General features: G+C 33.8%; 1 protein-coding gene across 1 annotated transcript; it reads left to right on the top strand.

Annotated features, from left to right (window-relative positions):
- The first annotated feature begins 504 nt into the window (after window positions 1–504).
- On the top strand, window positions 505–17,045 carry CUNH12orf50 (chromosome unknown C12orf50 homolog). Its single transcript, XM_026049735.1, has 11 exons — window positions 505–612; window positions 2,694–2,814; window positions 6,065–6,226; window positions 7,562–7,639; window positions 7,724–7,837; window positions 9,803–9,913; window positions 10,910–11,017; window positions 12,578–12,685; window positions 12,903–13,106; window positions 15,579–15,670; window positions 16,983–17,045. The coding sequence occupies exons 1-11, from the start codon at window positions 565–567 to the stop codon at window positions 17,043–17,045; spliced, it is 1,209 nt and encodes a 402-aa protein (XP_025905520.1). The 5' UTR covers window positions 505–564.
- Window positions 17,046–17,524: the final 479 nt, after the last annotated feature.

Raw genomic sequence — 17,524 nt, 5'->3', positions numbered from 1 at the left:
AGTTAGTCTAACTAATGTTTGTATTTGGGCTCTGAAATAATAGCCAAAGCTACCAATCCTGAAGCAAATGTTTACATGGAAATTGAGTATGCTTAAGAGTTGTCAATGGATTTGTTCCCTTTTACATCAAAGAAGCACTGGCATGGGAGACTCTTTAGACCACAGTTTGTCTTTTTGGAGCAATGGAAGGAAGGAAGGTGCCCAAGCTGGAGCAGCCACATGATGTCATTACACTGATGTCACAAAAACTGGAGGAACAGTGGGACCCCGCAGAAGTTCAGTGTTCCGCCCTCTCTAGCAACCGTGCTCAACAATTCAGTAAACCTGGAGAAGGTACCACCTTGGTTGTTTAACTGTACTTAGTTCTAAGTATAATTTTTAGATACGTTGTCAATTGGAATTTTGTTTCAAAAAGAAAAAGAGCTAAGGTTCTGAAAACCCAGTTTTCAAGGAAAACTGCTGTTTTCAGGAGAAATTTAAGATTTTCTTGTATATTGACATCTTTTAAGTTTCTGTGGGTACTCTGCCTATACAAAGAGTGGCCTAGAAGCACAGGAGGTGAAAATGGTGGAGATTGGGAATGATCGCTATGCCTATTCAACCTGTACAAAGGTAAATATTGCATCCTTAAGTTTTTTTATGCATAAATATTTAAAGAAAAGTTTAGCGTGTAAGGTTAAACACTGATATGTGTTACTCTCCTTGGATCGTGGCAGCATATGTAAATCAAATACCTGATTTGCAGAAGAATTGAGAAGAGGTAGTTTAAGTTAGATACTCATTACTCCTAAGTATTGGTCTCAGATATTCAAACAAGTGTGAGTGAAAAATCTGTAAGCAATACATTAGAGATCACTCATAACTTGTTTTTAATTGGATCAGTTTTATGGTAATTCTGAATAAACATATTTATAATTTCTGCACATACTGACTGCCTGAAGTTCTGTAAAAGCAGTTACTTAAAATCAAAGTCATTCACAGTGATGTCCCCCTTCAGAGAAATATTTCTACCCTATCTGGTAAAAATTAAAGGGTCCATGTAGGGATCTTGTTACTGCATCCATTTCAGCATCAGAGATTTAGTTAGTGTGTTAGAGACAGGCTACAAATTCAAGCATCCCAGTATATAGCCCAGTTGTATGGTCTACACTCTTGAAGTGACATGGTTTAGAGATGTCACTCTCAGATCCAACTATCAATGTATGTAACAGGGTGCAAAATTACCTCCCAGAAGTAAATGAAAATATCCCCATATATTTAAGGGAGAGTTGAAATCTTTTTAGATATATTTTTCTTTTGCATGAAAAATTAGACACGCATTTAGAATTTGTGAGTAGCCTGGCATTTGTAGCACTCAGCTGCTCATATCTGGGGAATAAACCTGAGTTTTCCATATTCTGGGCAATGAGTGTGTTTATCACAAAAGTGAAGAAGATACCTCAAGGAAATGGTACTTTATAGTGAAAAACTGCATTGTGGAGTCAAGTAAATTGCATAATCAGAAATTATACTTAACTTTGCAAACTCTGTTAATGCAGAGATATAGCAGAAAGAAAAAGTATTTTGATTAACGTAAATGAGGCTTTTAGGAAAAGTACCATTATGTAATACAGCATAGCCTTTCAGAACTAGAAAAAATATTGATCAATAGAGAAAAAGCAGAAATACACTATACCGTGGATAAAAGCAGCAGTCATGAAAAGACACCATGCAGATATTCGTTCTTTTCCATTATGCCCTTATTTATCATTATATAAAAACTGCTGCGAGATGTAGCAAATGGTATAGTACCTGCAGCCTTAGCACTGCTAATCTGGGGGGTTTCAATAGCTTGCAATATTTGTTCCATAATACTGTTGCTACTGTATTATCTCCCTCATTACTTAAAAAAGAAAGATATACAATTTAAGTCAACCACTGATATAAGGGAATCTAGAGTGACAGCTCAAAGTCATATATTTTTTTTCTCACTAGGTTTCCAGATTCACAGTCTGTCACTGTGAAAAGCCTATTAGTTGTGACACTTTGTGCTCATTATGGAGAGAGGGGAAGTGCTCACATCTGTTTTACATGTTTAGACATATAGAAATAAAAGACTAGCAAGTCCCTTGAAGCACATTGTCTTAGTCTGAAAACAGAAAGGGCATACCTTTGCTGAACTGACACTTCAAACATGAAATGGAACAAATTGAAATCCAAGTCTGAGAATCCTGTGCAAGGTTTACAGGCTCCCCACTTTTTATTCTTTCAGATTGTAATTTGCAGTTTTCTGATTTTTGTTTTTAATGACTGTTTTCGCACAATCCCAACTCCTTTAATAAGAAGAAAGTAATAGTATAAGAGTACTGTACCTACTCAATCTGCATTTGAACAACAGATTTAATCTGAGGTAAGTCTGATTATCCCATTAGGCAGAAAAAAAATAAAGCATACAGATATGAAGTATATTTGGAATACATGATGCCAGCATCTCATAAAAAGTTTGCAGTCCAGTAGGTAAACTGACTTACTCTGATCCTCATGAGTAAGTTTTACATTGATTTAGCTGTAGATAACTTTTCTAAAATACTAGAATTCCATGTCATGAGGTCTTAGTCATATGTTTACAACAATGCCACTTGTATTAATCATTATGTGGTCCATCCTTATTGTTATTTTTACAATATCTGAAAACTGTTCATTTTCTCCTGTAGCAAAAATACAACATCTCATGTTTCTGGGAAACTCAGCCATTAGGCTGTGTGAGGATCAGTTGTGTCTTCCATCATAGCAAACCTCGTAATATAAATGGACTTTTTTTGCCACCTAGTAGCAGTGAGTAAAAATATTTTCTCAATTTGGTTGTTAATGTAAATACACAAAATTGTAGTTAAATTTTAGTGTTTCCATAATGTTAAGGTAAAGAAATATACCATTGGAAATAGAACAGATGTCACCTATCACATAAAATTAAGGCATTCTAATGATCAAGGCAAATTAAGAATTGTAATGCTATTTGAGTAGGATTGCCATATGAATTTCTTTAGCTGTCACATTGGGATTGTTCATAAAAATTAGTTGCATGCAAGAAGTGACATGGCAATATAGGTTGCTAAGATGCATCAAGTAAAATTAAAACTACCTTTTCATCTGTGCTGTATTTTTGTAGTATTATATGCTTGTCTGCAGTACAGAAGAAATAAAATATCAGATCTAGTCTGAAGATTTTGTTCTATGAGAAATCAATCTTCTGTTAGCATGTGATCTTTGGTAGTAATTGTTCTTTGTCAGTTACTTCAAAGCTTCTGAATTGGCAAGATATTTTCACTCTAGAATGTTTTTTTACAGACTACAGTACAGTACTTTCCTTCCCTGGACCATAACAAATTCAAACTCAAATGTTGTGCATTTAATTCTACAGCAGATTAGTTACATGTGTTGTCGGGACACTTTCTCCACTGTCTTTTTCATATATTTAGGTAGAAACAAATTTTCATTATTCAAACATATATCTATATAGGAAGCCAATTAAGCTTTCTACAAATATGTTTGAAATCACCCATTCTCTCTGAGGAAATTACTTCATTCTCTTAATGTCAGAAATACCATAAAAATGCTTTTTTACTACTGTGAACTGATGACTGTATTTCAACTACTGACAATATAAGTAACTATGTCTGATACAAGTATGCTAAGTTCTGGTTTTTTAGGTGTGAGGTGGGGGAAAAAGGAGCTAGATGAGTGTAAGAGTTCATTGCCATTACAAAAGCCAAGGATTCCCATAGAAAAGGGAATCTCTTCACATCAGTGATGAAGCAAGCATTAATGTCTTTACATGTCTTTAAATAGTAAGTTTTGACAAAAAAAAAAAAAAAAGAAAGAAACTTTATGGAGATAAATGCCTGATACTAAGTTAACCTCCCCTTTTTGTGAAGCACAGCTTCACACAGTGTTCATACATGTGCAGCCCCAGAAACTAAAGTTCAGTCAACATTTCAAGTGAGATGGAAGATGAATTTGAGTTCTGTACTGCTTAATAAGTAATTTTACTCAAAAAAAAAAAACCCTAAAAAAACCTCATGAAGACACACATCATGAGTTTTACTGGCAAATTCAAGATGATGGCCAGATTAGGTCAGTAATTAGAAATACTAATAAAACATTCATAAAAACTAACACCGATTTTTTCATATTTTAACTTGGGTATTTACTACTTTAGCTCATTCTTTGTAAAATACTGAAAATGATCAGTGCCCAGCTAATTATTTAAGAGAATGAAATGTAGGAGGAAAAGAACGTGGAGATTGTAAGAGCCAGTAGTTGCTATATATGTATTGATAGAGCATTTTATTAGTTTTAAATTACATGCAGAGGAAATGTCCCTCATGTAGACAGCATAAAATCCAGTGCTGCATGCACAGCTTTTTTTTTAGTATCATTTTCTTCTTCAGTGATTTTGAATGCCTCTTCTGAGCATGAATATTGATAGTATGCTATTTAAACCCAATAATAGTTCTTAAAGATGCTATAGTTTTTCTCTTCTATCCAAGAATAAGATTAGTTATAGGAAAATATGGCATAAGAATGTACTTTAGGGAATAAGAATCCTGGTATACAACTGGACAAGAATAGGAGCCCGGAGCAGGGAACCAAAACATGCCAGAAATCAGGGAGAAACGTGAAGGACAGCAAGAGTTTGCATGACTTACAACATACACATGTACAGGAAGACTAAATTATAGTTATTCACTGGCTTTATCTCCAGAGATGTGTATTGATGTTACAAAAAAGATACCCACCAAGAAACAAGCACCTTGTGTACCTGAAATTCTTGAAGGAGAAGTTATACTCTCCTATCTGACTGTGTTGAGACTAATTAACTGGAAAGACCAAGACAGGAGCTTAAGTCCTGTTTAACAAAGTCTATACGGCTTTCAATATAGTTCTCAATCCAACATCCACTCCTGTCAGTTAGCATTGCTGTGAACACCTCTCCTGTCAGTTAGCATTGCTGTAAACAAAAAGGCATGTTTTTGCATATGTCATGGTTCAGAGACTGCCCAATATGTGCTGGTATAAATCAGAAACTATACCCGATATGTACTAGTGAATCCATAGGTACAGGCACATACATACATATGTACCTATGGGTAAATGAACCCTGTTTAAGAGCACATTTACATCCAAGACTAGAGAAAGGGACCAATCCTTTTTTTTTTTTTTCCTGAAATAGGTACAATTTAAATGTTCATGAGCTCCAAACAACATTGCAAATGCTAAACAAGCATTTATTAATTTTAATACTGACATTTTTTCTTAAGTTTTTTAAAATTTGATTTGTCTTCCGCTATCCAAAACTAATAAAACCTGATTCTGGACAATGAGAAAGTCTATTGGGTTAAAGAGTTCTATATTGCCTTTAATGTGGCAAATTCACAATTGCAGATCAGTTTTATTTAAGGGGTTTAATGTGATATTCATGCACATGTTTTTACCAGAGTTGTGATTTATAAAAATAGATTTAAAAAAAAAAAAAAAGCTAAAAATGGGTAATCTAGTGCTTGGTAAGGCTATATTCTCCATAACTGCTTATTATTAAGCATGTTTATATGATTTTCCCATGTGGAGTCACAGATTCCTAAATTCACTTCCTCACTTGAGCCCAGGAATTACTAATTGCATATTTTTCTGTATTGTATTTCCTGTATTGTGAAACTTCTACAAAGGGATTGGAGGAAAGAAAGTCACTGATTCAAATTCATATATCCACCAGCCTAAAAGAGATAATCAGCCTTTGTTAATGTGATGGAGAATGGAATGATCAGAATACACCTCTTTTCATAAACCTTTATTCAGTGATGTCTTTGAATTCAGCTAGGGCATGTCTTTCCATACTTTATATTTTTGCAGGATTTACCTTTGATAAACTCTGTAGAGGTGGTATTTTACCTGAAAAGTACAATTTGACTATATTACTGCGTCTTGAAATATGATAATGTTTTCAAAACTATACCTGCTAAAGTGAACCTGCATTTGCTGTTCAGATTCTCAATTAACAAGATAATTATCATACTGTTTTCTGTAGATATCACATTGCAACAGTATGCCCAAGAGGGGACTCTACATCCAGCTTGTGATCAAGAATCACTCAAAAATCAAGAGAATATTTTAAGACCTATTCACCCTCCATTGATTATAAATGTTAACCACCAAGAGGATGAGGACGAGGATGAAGAGGAAGAGAATTGTAAACATATTTTGTTTTTTTTTTTTTTTATATAAAACAATAGAAGAGACTTTTCCAATCCTTTTGCAATATTGTTTACAACTGATTTTTTATAATGACTAATGTTTTTAGCCAAGTAGCCAAACTATTACATTTTTTGCCAAGTATTTACAACAATTTTCTTCTAGTTCCTGAGTTCATGAATCTGGTAGTCACTAAATGAGTTACCCTAAGAATTTCTCACTCCTGTAAATATCTATGTTGATGTTATGATTATGATATAGTTCACCACCTCTTTCTTATTAATTTAGGTATAAACTTAGATCCACAACTCAGGTGACCATCAAATACTGTGTTCAGAATCTCAAGAATGAGGGATGGTCTGAGCTGTTAGGTCTCTGTTATTTAAGAAGAAATATTTGATTATCTTCTTTTTCGTGTCACGATTCCCAGTAACATAGATGTGTGGGCTGGGAACATACTGTGTGCCTTAACTTTAACAAGTACTGTATCAGTACTGTATCAGACAATATTTAACAGGGTTTTACAGTAGCAGTTCACGAACTGTTTCGTTTTCATGGCAAACAAAAAGGGTTCTGGTCTGCGCAGCTCCAAATATTTTCTTCACTATTTTAAGTAAATGTATTTTTAATCAAACTTGTAGTTAAACTTTTGAATTTGTCTCATCTAGACTAATCTTTTATAAATGAAATAATATATGATAAATGATATAATGAGATTCATAGGGATTGAATGAATTGCACATCCCTAGCAAACCAAAGTGAGCTGGCATGTGTGCATTCTACCAATTTACATTCTGCAAATTACTGTTCTCAGACAGCCCCAAGATGCCTTTCGCCTCCCACCTCCTTGTCCTTCAGGTGGGCTAGAAGGGGCTGCTTGCTAATGCTTCCCAAACCTTTTCCAGTCAGAAAAAAATACATTAAACAAGGTAAAAAATGACTTCGCTAATCCAATTGACTTTAACTGAGATACAGCCATCCAGCTCTGCCAGTAGACAGAGGGCAGAGTCATTGTGACAAGCAGTCCTTTGGGATATGCTTCATCAAAGGACTTGTATTTTGGGTGTAAACAAAAATATTTTTAAAATGAGTACTGAAGATGATTTTGAATCATTTTGTATAAACAAACATTAGCTTTTTAATATTTGTTTTAACTGAAATTACATTGGACTTGTAAATATATATGTCAGAAATAGTTTTTTTGCTCAGAAGCAGAGGTTGCAGTGGGGAAGAAAATCATGATTAAAATGAAATCCATTAGGATATTTGATCATTAAGCAATGTTGAAGATCTTTGTAGAGGTTTAATAATCTTTTTAAAATAATCCCTACAGATATTTCTTATTTGCTGGCCAAGACTGCTGCAGACATTGAGGAGGAGAGAGCAATAAAGGAAATGTGCTATAAGTCTGGTAAATATGAAATTAATGACCCTTTAGTAAACAGCAAAGTTTCCAATGTAGTAATTTTTTCTTTCCTCTGCGGGATATTGTTAGGAGAGTATTATGGGATTCAGTCTCTTCAGGAGCACCAATCAACAAAAACAGTGTCTTCAGCTCCAGAAGATGAGCTACTGCCTTTGGGAGCTGTCAGGAGAGATTTGCAGAAAGGCAAGTACTTTTCATTTTTTTGAACAGTGTTTACCCCTTTTTAAAATTACTGTTGCAGGGAGAGATTATTAGATAGTTTAGCCTTCCTCCTCCCCCCTTTTCATTAGTGAAAAAAGCAGATTACTTGTAAAAAGTTCCATGAAAATCCTTCAATAATTCTCCCTGCATAAATATGGTCAGACAACTGGTGACTCACTTGTATTGATTATAGGTAGAGAAAATAGATATAGTCTGACCCTTATCTTTTGTATACTTTCCTGAAATCCATTACATAGGTCTTTCATATATTTTTTTCTTTAGATTTACCTAGGCTAAAAACAGCCATCCTGAAGTTGGCATCTATTTATTATATAGTCTCTCCCTAGTGTAAATTGCAAGAGATAGGTTCTCCTGTTGGAATATTCACTGAATCATAAGACAAAGATGAAGATAAAGGCAAAGATAAATAAGATGAATAACTTTCCACAGGTGCTCGACTTTTTCTATTTGTGGCATCTAGATGGCTATACTTAGCTTTATTTGCGACTTTTAGATAACTAAATTTAGACAAAATAAGTCTCCATTTAACTGTCTTATGAAGCAAAGTTACCTTTTCTTTTGAATTTTGGACCTTATCCAGTACAGTTAAAGTCAAAGAAATGAAAATTAGTAAATATTTATCATCCTTATTTTTTCTCTTCACTCTTCAATGAGGTGGCATGGCTGAAAAATCCATACTTTTTGTGGAATAACTGATAGTATAATTCCTTCTTTTGAGAGAGGTTTGTGATTTTAGTATTCTAAGGTACTAGAGTAATTCGTAGGTGAGCCATTTAAAATTACTGGAGGAAGAATGATCTGGTAGTTTTAATAATAAAAACTCACTGTTTTATTTTAGTGGAAATTTCAGGGATAAAGTCTTGATAACTTTGCTATATATATATCAGATTTGAGCAAGAAGATTGGTTAATAAAACACTGTCAAAGGAAAAAATCTCACCTTTTTTGATTGAAAGATTTTTCAAGCTTAAATTTCTTGATATATTTGGGCAAAAATGTTCTTCTCTTGTTTATTTCTAACATGTTTATGTTCACAAAATAGTTTTGATAAGGTTTTCTGGCAAGTATTTAGAAATATTTGGACTACAGATGAGATCAGTCACATAAATATTTCTAACTTTTAATAGAGAAGTTTTTGTATAATTACACATTCCAAAAAGAGGAATATGTCTCCGTAAAACATTTATTTTTGGTTAAGTTCTTTAAGGATTTAGGTTTTGTAGGGACATGTATGCTAGAAATACTGTAAATTAGCTCAGGTGAGAATCATAATCATCAGTATTGAGAAGTGTCTGCTTTATCATTACATTTCTAAAAACATAATGACCATGTGTTAGGTGTGTGCGGAAAATCTTCGATGACAAGAACTGAATGTCCAAAAAGGAGACAGAGGAGACCTAAAACTTTGTTCGAATAAAGGGAGAGTCCACCAGGGATAATCCCTGTGGGGGCCTTCAAGCTGCTGGAGGTTGCAGCCCCCCTTTTATCCTAATTTCCTGGCCTAGGTAGCCCTCTCCTTTTTCCCATTGGCCAAGGTACTCAGGAGTTACAGCCTACACCCAGCTCCCTGTCTCCCTCTATGTGTTCTCACCGAAGGTCACCTGGCTCCTTTGTCCCCCTCACTCCAGGCTCCTCTCAGTCTCCCACCTGCCTATGTCCCTTTGTCCAGCTCATCAGCCAAAGAAGGGGGAGCAATTTCCTCTCTCCTTTGTAAAGACACAAACTTACAAACTTGTGTGTTCTGCTCAAGCCCAAACTTCTGTGTGTTTTCTGCTCAGGTGCTTAAGGTACATTAAATAGTATCCAAATTACAAGAGATAAAAGAACATAAGAGATTGAAGGAAATTAGCTCTAAACTAATTACTAACTCATTGACAGAAGTAGAATGGCAAAAACAGCTAAAAAGTTTCTTCTGCTGACTTTCCAGGTGATGGTAATACAATTCCTACGACATTTAATAAATCAAAAAGACAAGGAGTGATTTCAGTATCATTAGAGGATAATACCAGAACTGATCTTAGAACATTTGAAAATGGAGGTAATATGCTTTAGTATATGCTTTTCCTTACAGAATATCCTTTGATAAATAAGGTAACTGAATACACATGTACTATTCACCATTTTATTTTTTTGGTTATTCTTATTTTTTTATTTTCTAATTAAAACAATGTTTATAATTTCTCTTATGATTATAATAAAATATTTTCTCTTTATTATTTGTGATCATTATTTCTCCATGATTTTGGAAAAGAAATCGTTCTCTGAGATTATGGAAAAACAAGTTTAGATATGCCTACAAATGTATATATTTTTAAAAACTGTTGTATTTTAAGAGTCTTTTCCTAGTTATGATGAACAAGCTCTGTATTTTTCAGTAGTCATGTAGAGAAATATTAAAGCTCCAGCAGTACATCTTGTACTGTGGGGGCTGATTCCTCTGCGCAAAAACAGTCGACATTAATGAGGATATAGTGTTTTGCCTCATTGACTTCAGTATGGAATCATATCATTGAGAATGAAGAGTACCTTGTATACTTCATGAATTTATGTTTACCTAACAGTATATACTGCTATTTTTAAAAAATATTTGTTAGTTGCAAGAGAATATTTTTTTCTACTTATTCCATACAAAATAATGCAGTACTGTGCTGAACAAGCTGTCTAGCATTGAACAAGCCAGTATGCTTCTTGCAGCTCAAGAAGTGTACTACACTGTGCAAATGTGTCTTGCACACTATTTCTTTCCCTGTGACCTGTATGTATGGCGTGCATGTTTCTTGTAGATAATCTTGTATGAGTGAATTCTATAATTGCATCTCTGTTGATATCCATATGAAGAAAAAGCTTTTCTTTAATTGACTGCTTATCAGAATTTTTATTGGCTTTATTGTATCAGTTATTTGATATAATTATTTTTTACATTTTTTGTTCATCTTGATAAAAATTAATTATAAAAATAACACAGTTTTGTTTACACTTAAATTTTCCCTGCATTCTTCTGTATAAACAATTTTGTGATACTCATTTTTTATAGGAGGTGATTGTTTTGTGGCACAGAGAAGCGTATTTGGTGAAGGAAAAGGAAGTGAGTCACTAGCTGGGGAAAAAGAACCAATTATATCAAAATATCCTAATGTGAAAGGTAATTATTATTATATATTTTTAGATCAGATTTTTTTGTTCTTCTGTGAGTGGATTGGACATTATATACTTTGCATAACCAGTCTAAAGTGAAAATTTCCATTAACAATATGATTTCTTTCATTAAATGACAATAGCAATTGTTGCAAATTGTGGTCCAATTCTGCCCTTTGTGATCACTTTTTCATCCTCCATTAAATTCAGTGTGAGCATGAACAGTCCAGGAGTTAGAAAAGTCTTTCTGAAGCCCGTGTTTGATCATGTGAAGTTCTGTGAAGTTACAGCTTCCATGAAGTAAAACATATTTGTAACTAGGTTAGATCTCACAGAAAATTAATCAGAATGAAATGAAAAGAAATAAGATCTAGAGAAGAACGTAACACTTTATATAATGTACTTAAAATGATTCAGTCTTTTGTTATATTAGCTAACTGCGCAAATTCATGATATATCTAGTTAGACTTAGAGTCTGTTGGAGAAAATCATGGTTCATCCAGAAGGTGTCCTTTGGAGTTCATTGCTCTCCATAGACCCAAGAGTGTATGTTCCTGTAATTTGCATATTGCCTCTACAATGTGGTGACAGGATGGGCCTGGTCAGATAGTACACAGGCAACACTTAGAGGACAGTGGATTAGACAACAGTGTTCACAGATGTTCATGAGACATGCTAACATGCTTTTTATCCAGGTACGCCCTTGTCACTATGTGTATTGTCCTCAGAGATTTAGCTAGTTCAGGAAGTTCTTTAGTTATTTGCTTATATTTCTGCAGTGCTTTTTATGTCGCTTTGTCACCAATTCCAGTTCAGCTGTGTGTGAGCCCATGCTGTAAAATGAATTGCTGGAGTTATTGAGGGTTAAAATCAGCCTTTTATAAATCTAAGTTCTCTCTTTTTGTTCCATATTGTTTAGTAGTTCAGTTTCCAGTGCAACAAATAGCTGAAATAATATAGCAAAGAGAGACAAAGCATAGCCTTACTTGCAAGGGATGAACACTAAGCACCAGAAGGAAGGAACAAACTTTTTACTTGTTGTTTTACTTGCTTGTTGGTTTTTTGTTTGTTGTTGTTGCTATTTTCGAAGAATCCGGTAACTACACAGAGTTCAAGCTGCAAAGTTACCACTGGTGTTTTGGACTCAATGGACCTGCATAGAGTTCTGCTTTATATGTTATACTTGGACTCTGGAGGAACATTTGTTTCCACTGTGACATGCATATAAATTGCATGAAACTTCTTGATTCTTGTTAAAACTGTGGATTAAAGCATGTCTGTAGTTTTAAACTATAATCCTTAAATATAGTATTAATGAAGATATTCTCATTTGCAATGAGAAACATTCTGAACTGATCAAAGTAATTCCATTAACTCCAGGTATTGTTGGTCTCTGTGTTTTTAGACAAGTTTTGAGTTTGCTGTCAAGATTTTGAGACTGTGAACTCTTCTACAGGAAGTGTGTGTCAAATGGGAGAATAGTTCCGGCAAACACGTTAGCATTTTTGATAAGCAAATTTTGTGTGCTTTTTGAAATGAATAAATTTGTGTTATTTTAATCCCTTAGCAACCAACTTCACTGAGCTGGTAAAGAAACATCAATTTAAAGGAGTAAAGAAAAAGAAATGGACTTCTGAGGAAACAAGAAACTTGCCAAATACAGTAACAGGCAAAGGTATTTTGAGAAAATGGTTGGGTTATTCATTTTAATTTACTAAACTATTAGATGATGTGATAATAGTTAATTGCTGTTTATAGCATCAAATATGGGCAGTCTGCTATCCATAAAGAGTATTTATTTTGTTTTGCCTTTCCATCTGTTATGATTTGACAAATTTTGATTAATACCACAAGATTTTTTTTTAAATGTAAACTTTCTTTTTTATTTATAGTAATGCACACTTCAAAGCCCAAAATTAAAGCAAATTATCAAAGAAATGATCAAGTTAAGGATGATGAGAGCGCTTCTTATATTCCTTCTGTAAGAGCAGCTGGAAGAAGGACTTACTTGAATTCTTCAGAACCTGGAAGATCAGCATATGTGTTTTACCGTAATGTCACAGTCTTCCAAGAGCCAAAGCTCAATGGCTCTATGGGTGAGTTCAGGGTCACATAGGATGCTTAAAATGCCTCAAAGATATTTTTGAGCTTTAAACTGAACTCTTCTTTAAGTTTTATCACTGCAGCCTCATGTTTAGTGTGATCAAGAATAAATTTGTTCCAGCTTAATTTTCAAGTAGGTTGTTGTCATATCCATAGATAGAAATGTGGTAGAAGCTGCATAGAATAGAATAGTCATGTTCATGAACAGTAAGCCACCTTCATAGCAGGAATCCATGTCTATTCCTAATGCACTTCACTACTTAGTGAAAAAGGATGAATGCATTGATTGATATGCTTATGTGCACTATCATATCCCCAGATTTTATAGTTCATAGGAGTTTTGACTACTCTCAAAAGAAGATCTGCTTGTGAAAGCATGCACAAATACTTAAAAACTATGTGAATTATCTGTTAAAATTTTATAGGCTTATCTAAGAAGAAACATTACTATTCTACTGGGATTTTTCACTTGAATCTGGCGCAGAGACTTAAATCTTTGTCATTTCTTGTGACATTTTCTAGAAGTTTCATAACAACAACACTGAACAAAAGACTGGATATCTTTCTCTCTCTCTCTCTCTCTCTCTCTCTTCTTCCTTTCTCTCTCTTCCTCCCTGCCTTGCTTGCTGCATGTTTTTTCCCCCTCATCTGTTCAAAGAATTAATGTGAATATAATCCTATGTTGAATACAGTAGAATTTACTGTAAAATTATATATTTTCATGTTGAATTTCTAAATAGGCCTGATGAAGAATGTATGTCATCTGTTCTCTAGAGTGTATTTGAAAAGCATCTTTAACTTTCTGAAGTGTTTAAGTAAACCTTGTAAGAGTCCATTTCTAACCTCCTATTCTACTGAAAATATTGAGAGTAATAATGCTTGAAGTAATTTGCAGTAGAATCTTAGTTTTATTTCAAGAAATAGTTCTTGTTCAACTTTTGTCCTACCAGCAGGGGATCCAGGAATGCATTTGCTTTGTGTGATATTTTTCCTCAGCCTGTGTTTTACTGGAGTTTTGTTATGACTCTTCTTTTTCTTCTTGAATAAGCAAAGTCTTGAAATGCATTCAGACCTAGCTGTGGGCTTGTTGCCTTATTGTATTTCTATTTGACAGAGGACTGAATACATTCTTCCTGATATCCTTTCAGGATAACATTTTTCTTCGCTTTTTACCATCTTTGAAATAGTATCCTCTTAACAGTACTTCCTATGTCAGGAATTCGATAAAAAGCTTTCAGGTGGGACTCTGAGTCTTCTGTCTTTTGTATCTTTCTTTTTGGCAGTCTGCTTCAGGTATAGCTTTGATTTTACAACTTTCATTTTTTTTTTTTTTTTAATCTCGCTAATACTGCTATACACAATGCAGTACCATAATCTATCTTTTATTTGCCTTTTTAATTCCAGTCTCCATGGTGACTTTGGATAATGAAGTTTGTTTTCTCCTCTGTTATTCCAGCTGCAAATTCAGCAATAACTAATTTAAATAAGTGTACATGGGGAAAGTGATTCACCTTGCCAATTTTATATTCCTAAGTTGGGTTGAATCTCTACCTTCAAGTGCCCTTCACTTCCAATAAAAGGAACCTTCTTTAGACCACATATCTCTTGCTTCAAGATGAATACAGTCGAGTGGAAAGATTCTTAACCTCACTGCATAGTCTAATCTGTAGAAGTGCTGATCTCTCATTCTTGAAACATGCATCAAGGGAGCTTGTGCTTTGAACACACAGAGTGCTACTTTAATGCTAGCTAAATAGCAAAATGGAGTCTAGACCATCAAGAATGAATGACCAAAATCAGTGGATCTATTTGCTGTCTGCTCACCAAGTTTCATTTCTGTATTATTGGGGATACCTTCACTTTACAAGAGTGACTTGAATATTATTATTCATGTTAATGAAGCTCTCAGATGCCCTATGACTCTCCTGCAAATGGAGCATTCTTAATAAAATGAATACACCTTATCATTTTTTAAAAAAAGATAAAACATTTCAAATAAATAATATCAGAATATCAGAAAGACAAAAAATACAGTTTTTACTACCTTTCTTTTCAGTAGTAGCTGAGCCATTTGCTTTGAAATTTTCCAGCCCCAAATTTGGCTTTGCACAAAAATTAGAGCATGGATTATAGTTTTATTTAATCTAAAAGCAATTTATGCACTAGGAAGATTTTCAACAAAATTACAGTTATTTTATCAACCAAGAATGTCCTTGGAAAGATCATTTGGAAGATCCCAAGAGCCTAATGAAAATTATACATGATTACAAATTATTGTTAATATACTAGTCAGTTTTTATGTTTGCTATTATTAAATAAGTTAGTGATAGGATGTATTTTAGAGATAATGCATTATTCATCAGTTTATTTATCAGTTTATGTTGCTTTTAATTCATATAACAAGCTAAGAAGCTCTTTCCTGGTATTTTAAGTGAAAATAAAAGAATTTATGTATTTTTCTATAGACAAAAATGCTTCAGGACCTTATAATACACCAACTTGGAGGAAAAGAAACCCACGTGCAAAAACATTCTCTAAGCTGAAATCCACCATTCAGGTAACTTGCATAAAAATATTTGCAATTCAGTCCTTTTATTAAAGATGGTATATCTATTCCCACATAGAAAATATGAAATTGCCTTCAACACCTCCATAACAGGAGACTGCAAGATTCTAAGTGATGTTGAATACTCTGAAGAAATTAATAGTTCCATTTCTAGACTTATACTTTTATATAGATAAGTAACCCATAATTTCTGATTTTTTTTTTTTTTCAAAATTATTGCTGTGAAAGCAAACTTTGTACCAACCTTTTAAGTGAGGAGCTGCATAAAGTATTTTTTCACTTGTAGCACTGGCCAAAGCAACTTTGTTAAAATTTGCCTAAGTGGAGATAGGAGTCTTTCTTCCTCTTCACTTACGTCGTCATGAACTACCTTCAATTACTGAAAGATAACCAGCCTAGGTTCATATTCTTAAGAAGACTTAGACTACCAAAATATATAGAAGATACCCTAAGAATCACCAATACATTTTACATCTGTCTTGGAAACAGAGATTATAACCTCAGTCTTCCTTTTTCAAATGAAAGGCCAGATGTGCGTGACATTTCTTCCATATCTTCCATCTCTTTCCTCCACTGACATAGTAAGAGACTTTGCTGTATAGTGGCACAGTTCAGAAGGTGGAATAGAAGAGCAGCCTCTCAGTTCTTGCAATCTTAGTCTTCTACCTTGCTATAAAAGCGCTACATTGAAAGGGGAAAATGAGATGAGTTTGAACTCTACTAAACACTGCCTTTTTTTCCTGGATAAATCCTTTCCTTGTTATCATCAGTAACACTTTTACTAAGTAACCACTCTGGTCTTTGAAAGGATACAAAGGAGGATCCTCCTGTTGGAGGATGAGCCAAAAAAATGCAACTTTTTGATTTGCATTTCAGACCCCTCCCAGTGGCACTGTTTTTCTTAATACCTCTTATTTAATACAAATTGACCCAGCTAGCTCTGTGCTAGGAATCTACACCACTTTGATTCCACTTGGAGATGCAGAATTCTCTTGAGGTTCTATATAGATCTAAATCATCCAAAACCACATTCTGTTATCTATCACTAGGGTTCTACCATATGTAGGTTACTACCATGCAACTACTATATGATTCTCAGATAATCTACTTGGGAAGGTTTCCAAGAAAAAAATAATTTTGCAGAACATTTTGGAAATGGATGAATTTACATTAGGGCAAATTATGCATATCTCTTGTACATTTATAAACATTTAAGATTTAATGCTTTAAATGTCTCTGAAAGTGCATAGTTTTACCAGATTAAATTATATGATGATGTTTGATATATTTATTTTGACAACAGAGCCAAGAAGAAATGGAAACAAATAAAAGGGGAGAAAAAATTGCAGAGATCAGAAAGAAATGAAGCCAATATACCTATTTAAAAAAAAAAAAAAAAAAGTAAATTAAAAGGAGAAGATTATCAAGTATTTCCAAAATGGAGATCAGAAGGTGATAAAATTGCAAATTCTGGAAATAAGATGCAAGGAAGCACACTGTCACATTTCAAAATGGATGAAAATGCAAATTAAAAACTATGTTCTGCGTATGTATATATAAAGATCTTCAGTCTGTTACCAGGTTTAATCTGTTTGTAAAAATTTGACAGCTAAAGTCATTTTTGATAGACTGTGGTTGTACCCTGCAAAACAGCTAGTAAAATATGTCCATATAGGGAAAAAAGGGCTTAAATGTATTCTAACCCCTTTTTATTTTTGCAGATGCTTTAAAGAATAATTATGAATGTACCTAAATACTATTTGTATTATCTGTGTATACTTAGGGCAGTTTCAGAGGACTTTGAATGTATACAAACACAAATGCATTCTAGAAAGTGGCCATTTT

This window comes from Nothoprocta perdicaria, unplaced genomic scaffold (assembly GCF_003342845.1).
Source record: "Nothoprocta perdicaria isolate Ctin4 unplaced genomic scaffold, notPer1 scaffold_61, whole genome shotgun sequence".
NCBI lineage: Eukaryota > Metazoa > Chordata > Aves > Tinamiformes > Tinamidae > Nothoprocta > Nothoprocta perdicaria.
Note: the sequence above shows the minus strand (reverse complement) of the source record. Positions and strands in the feature narration are given on the sequence as shown.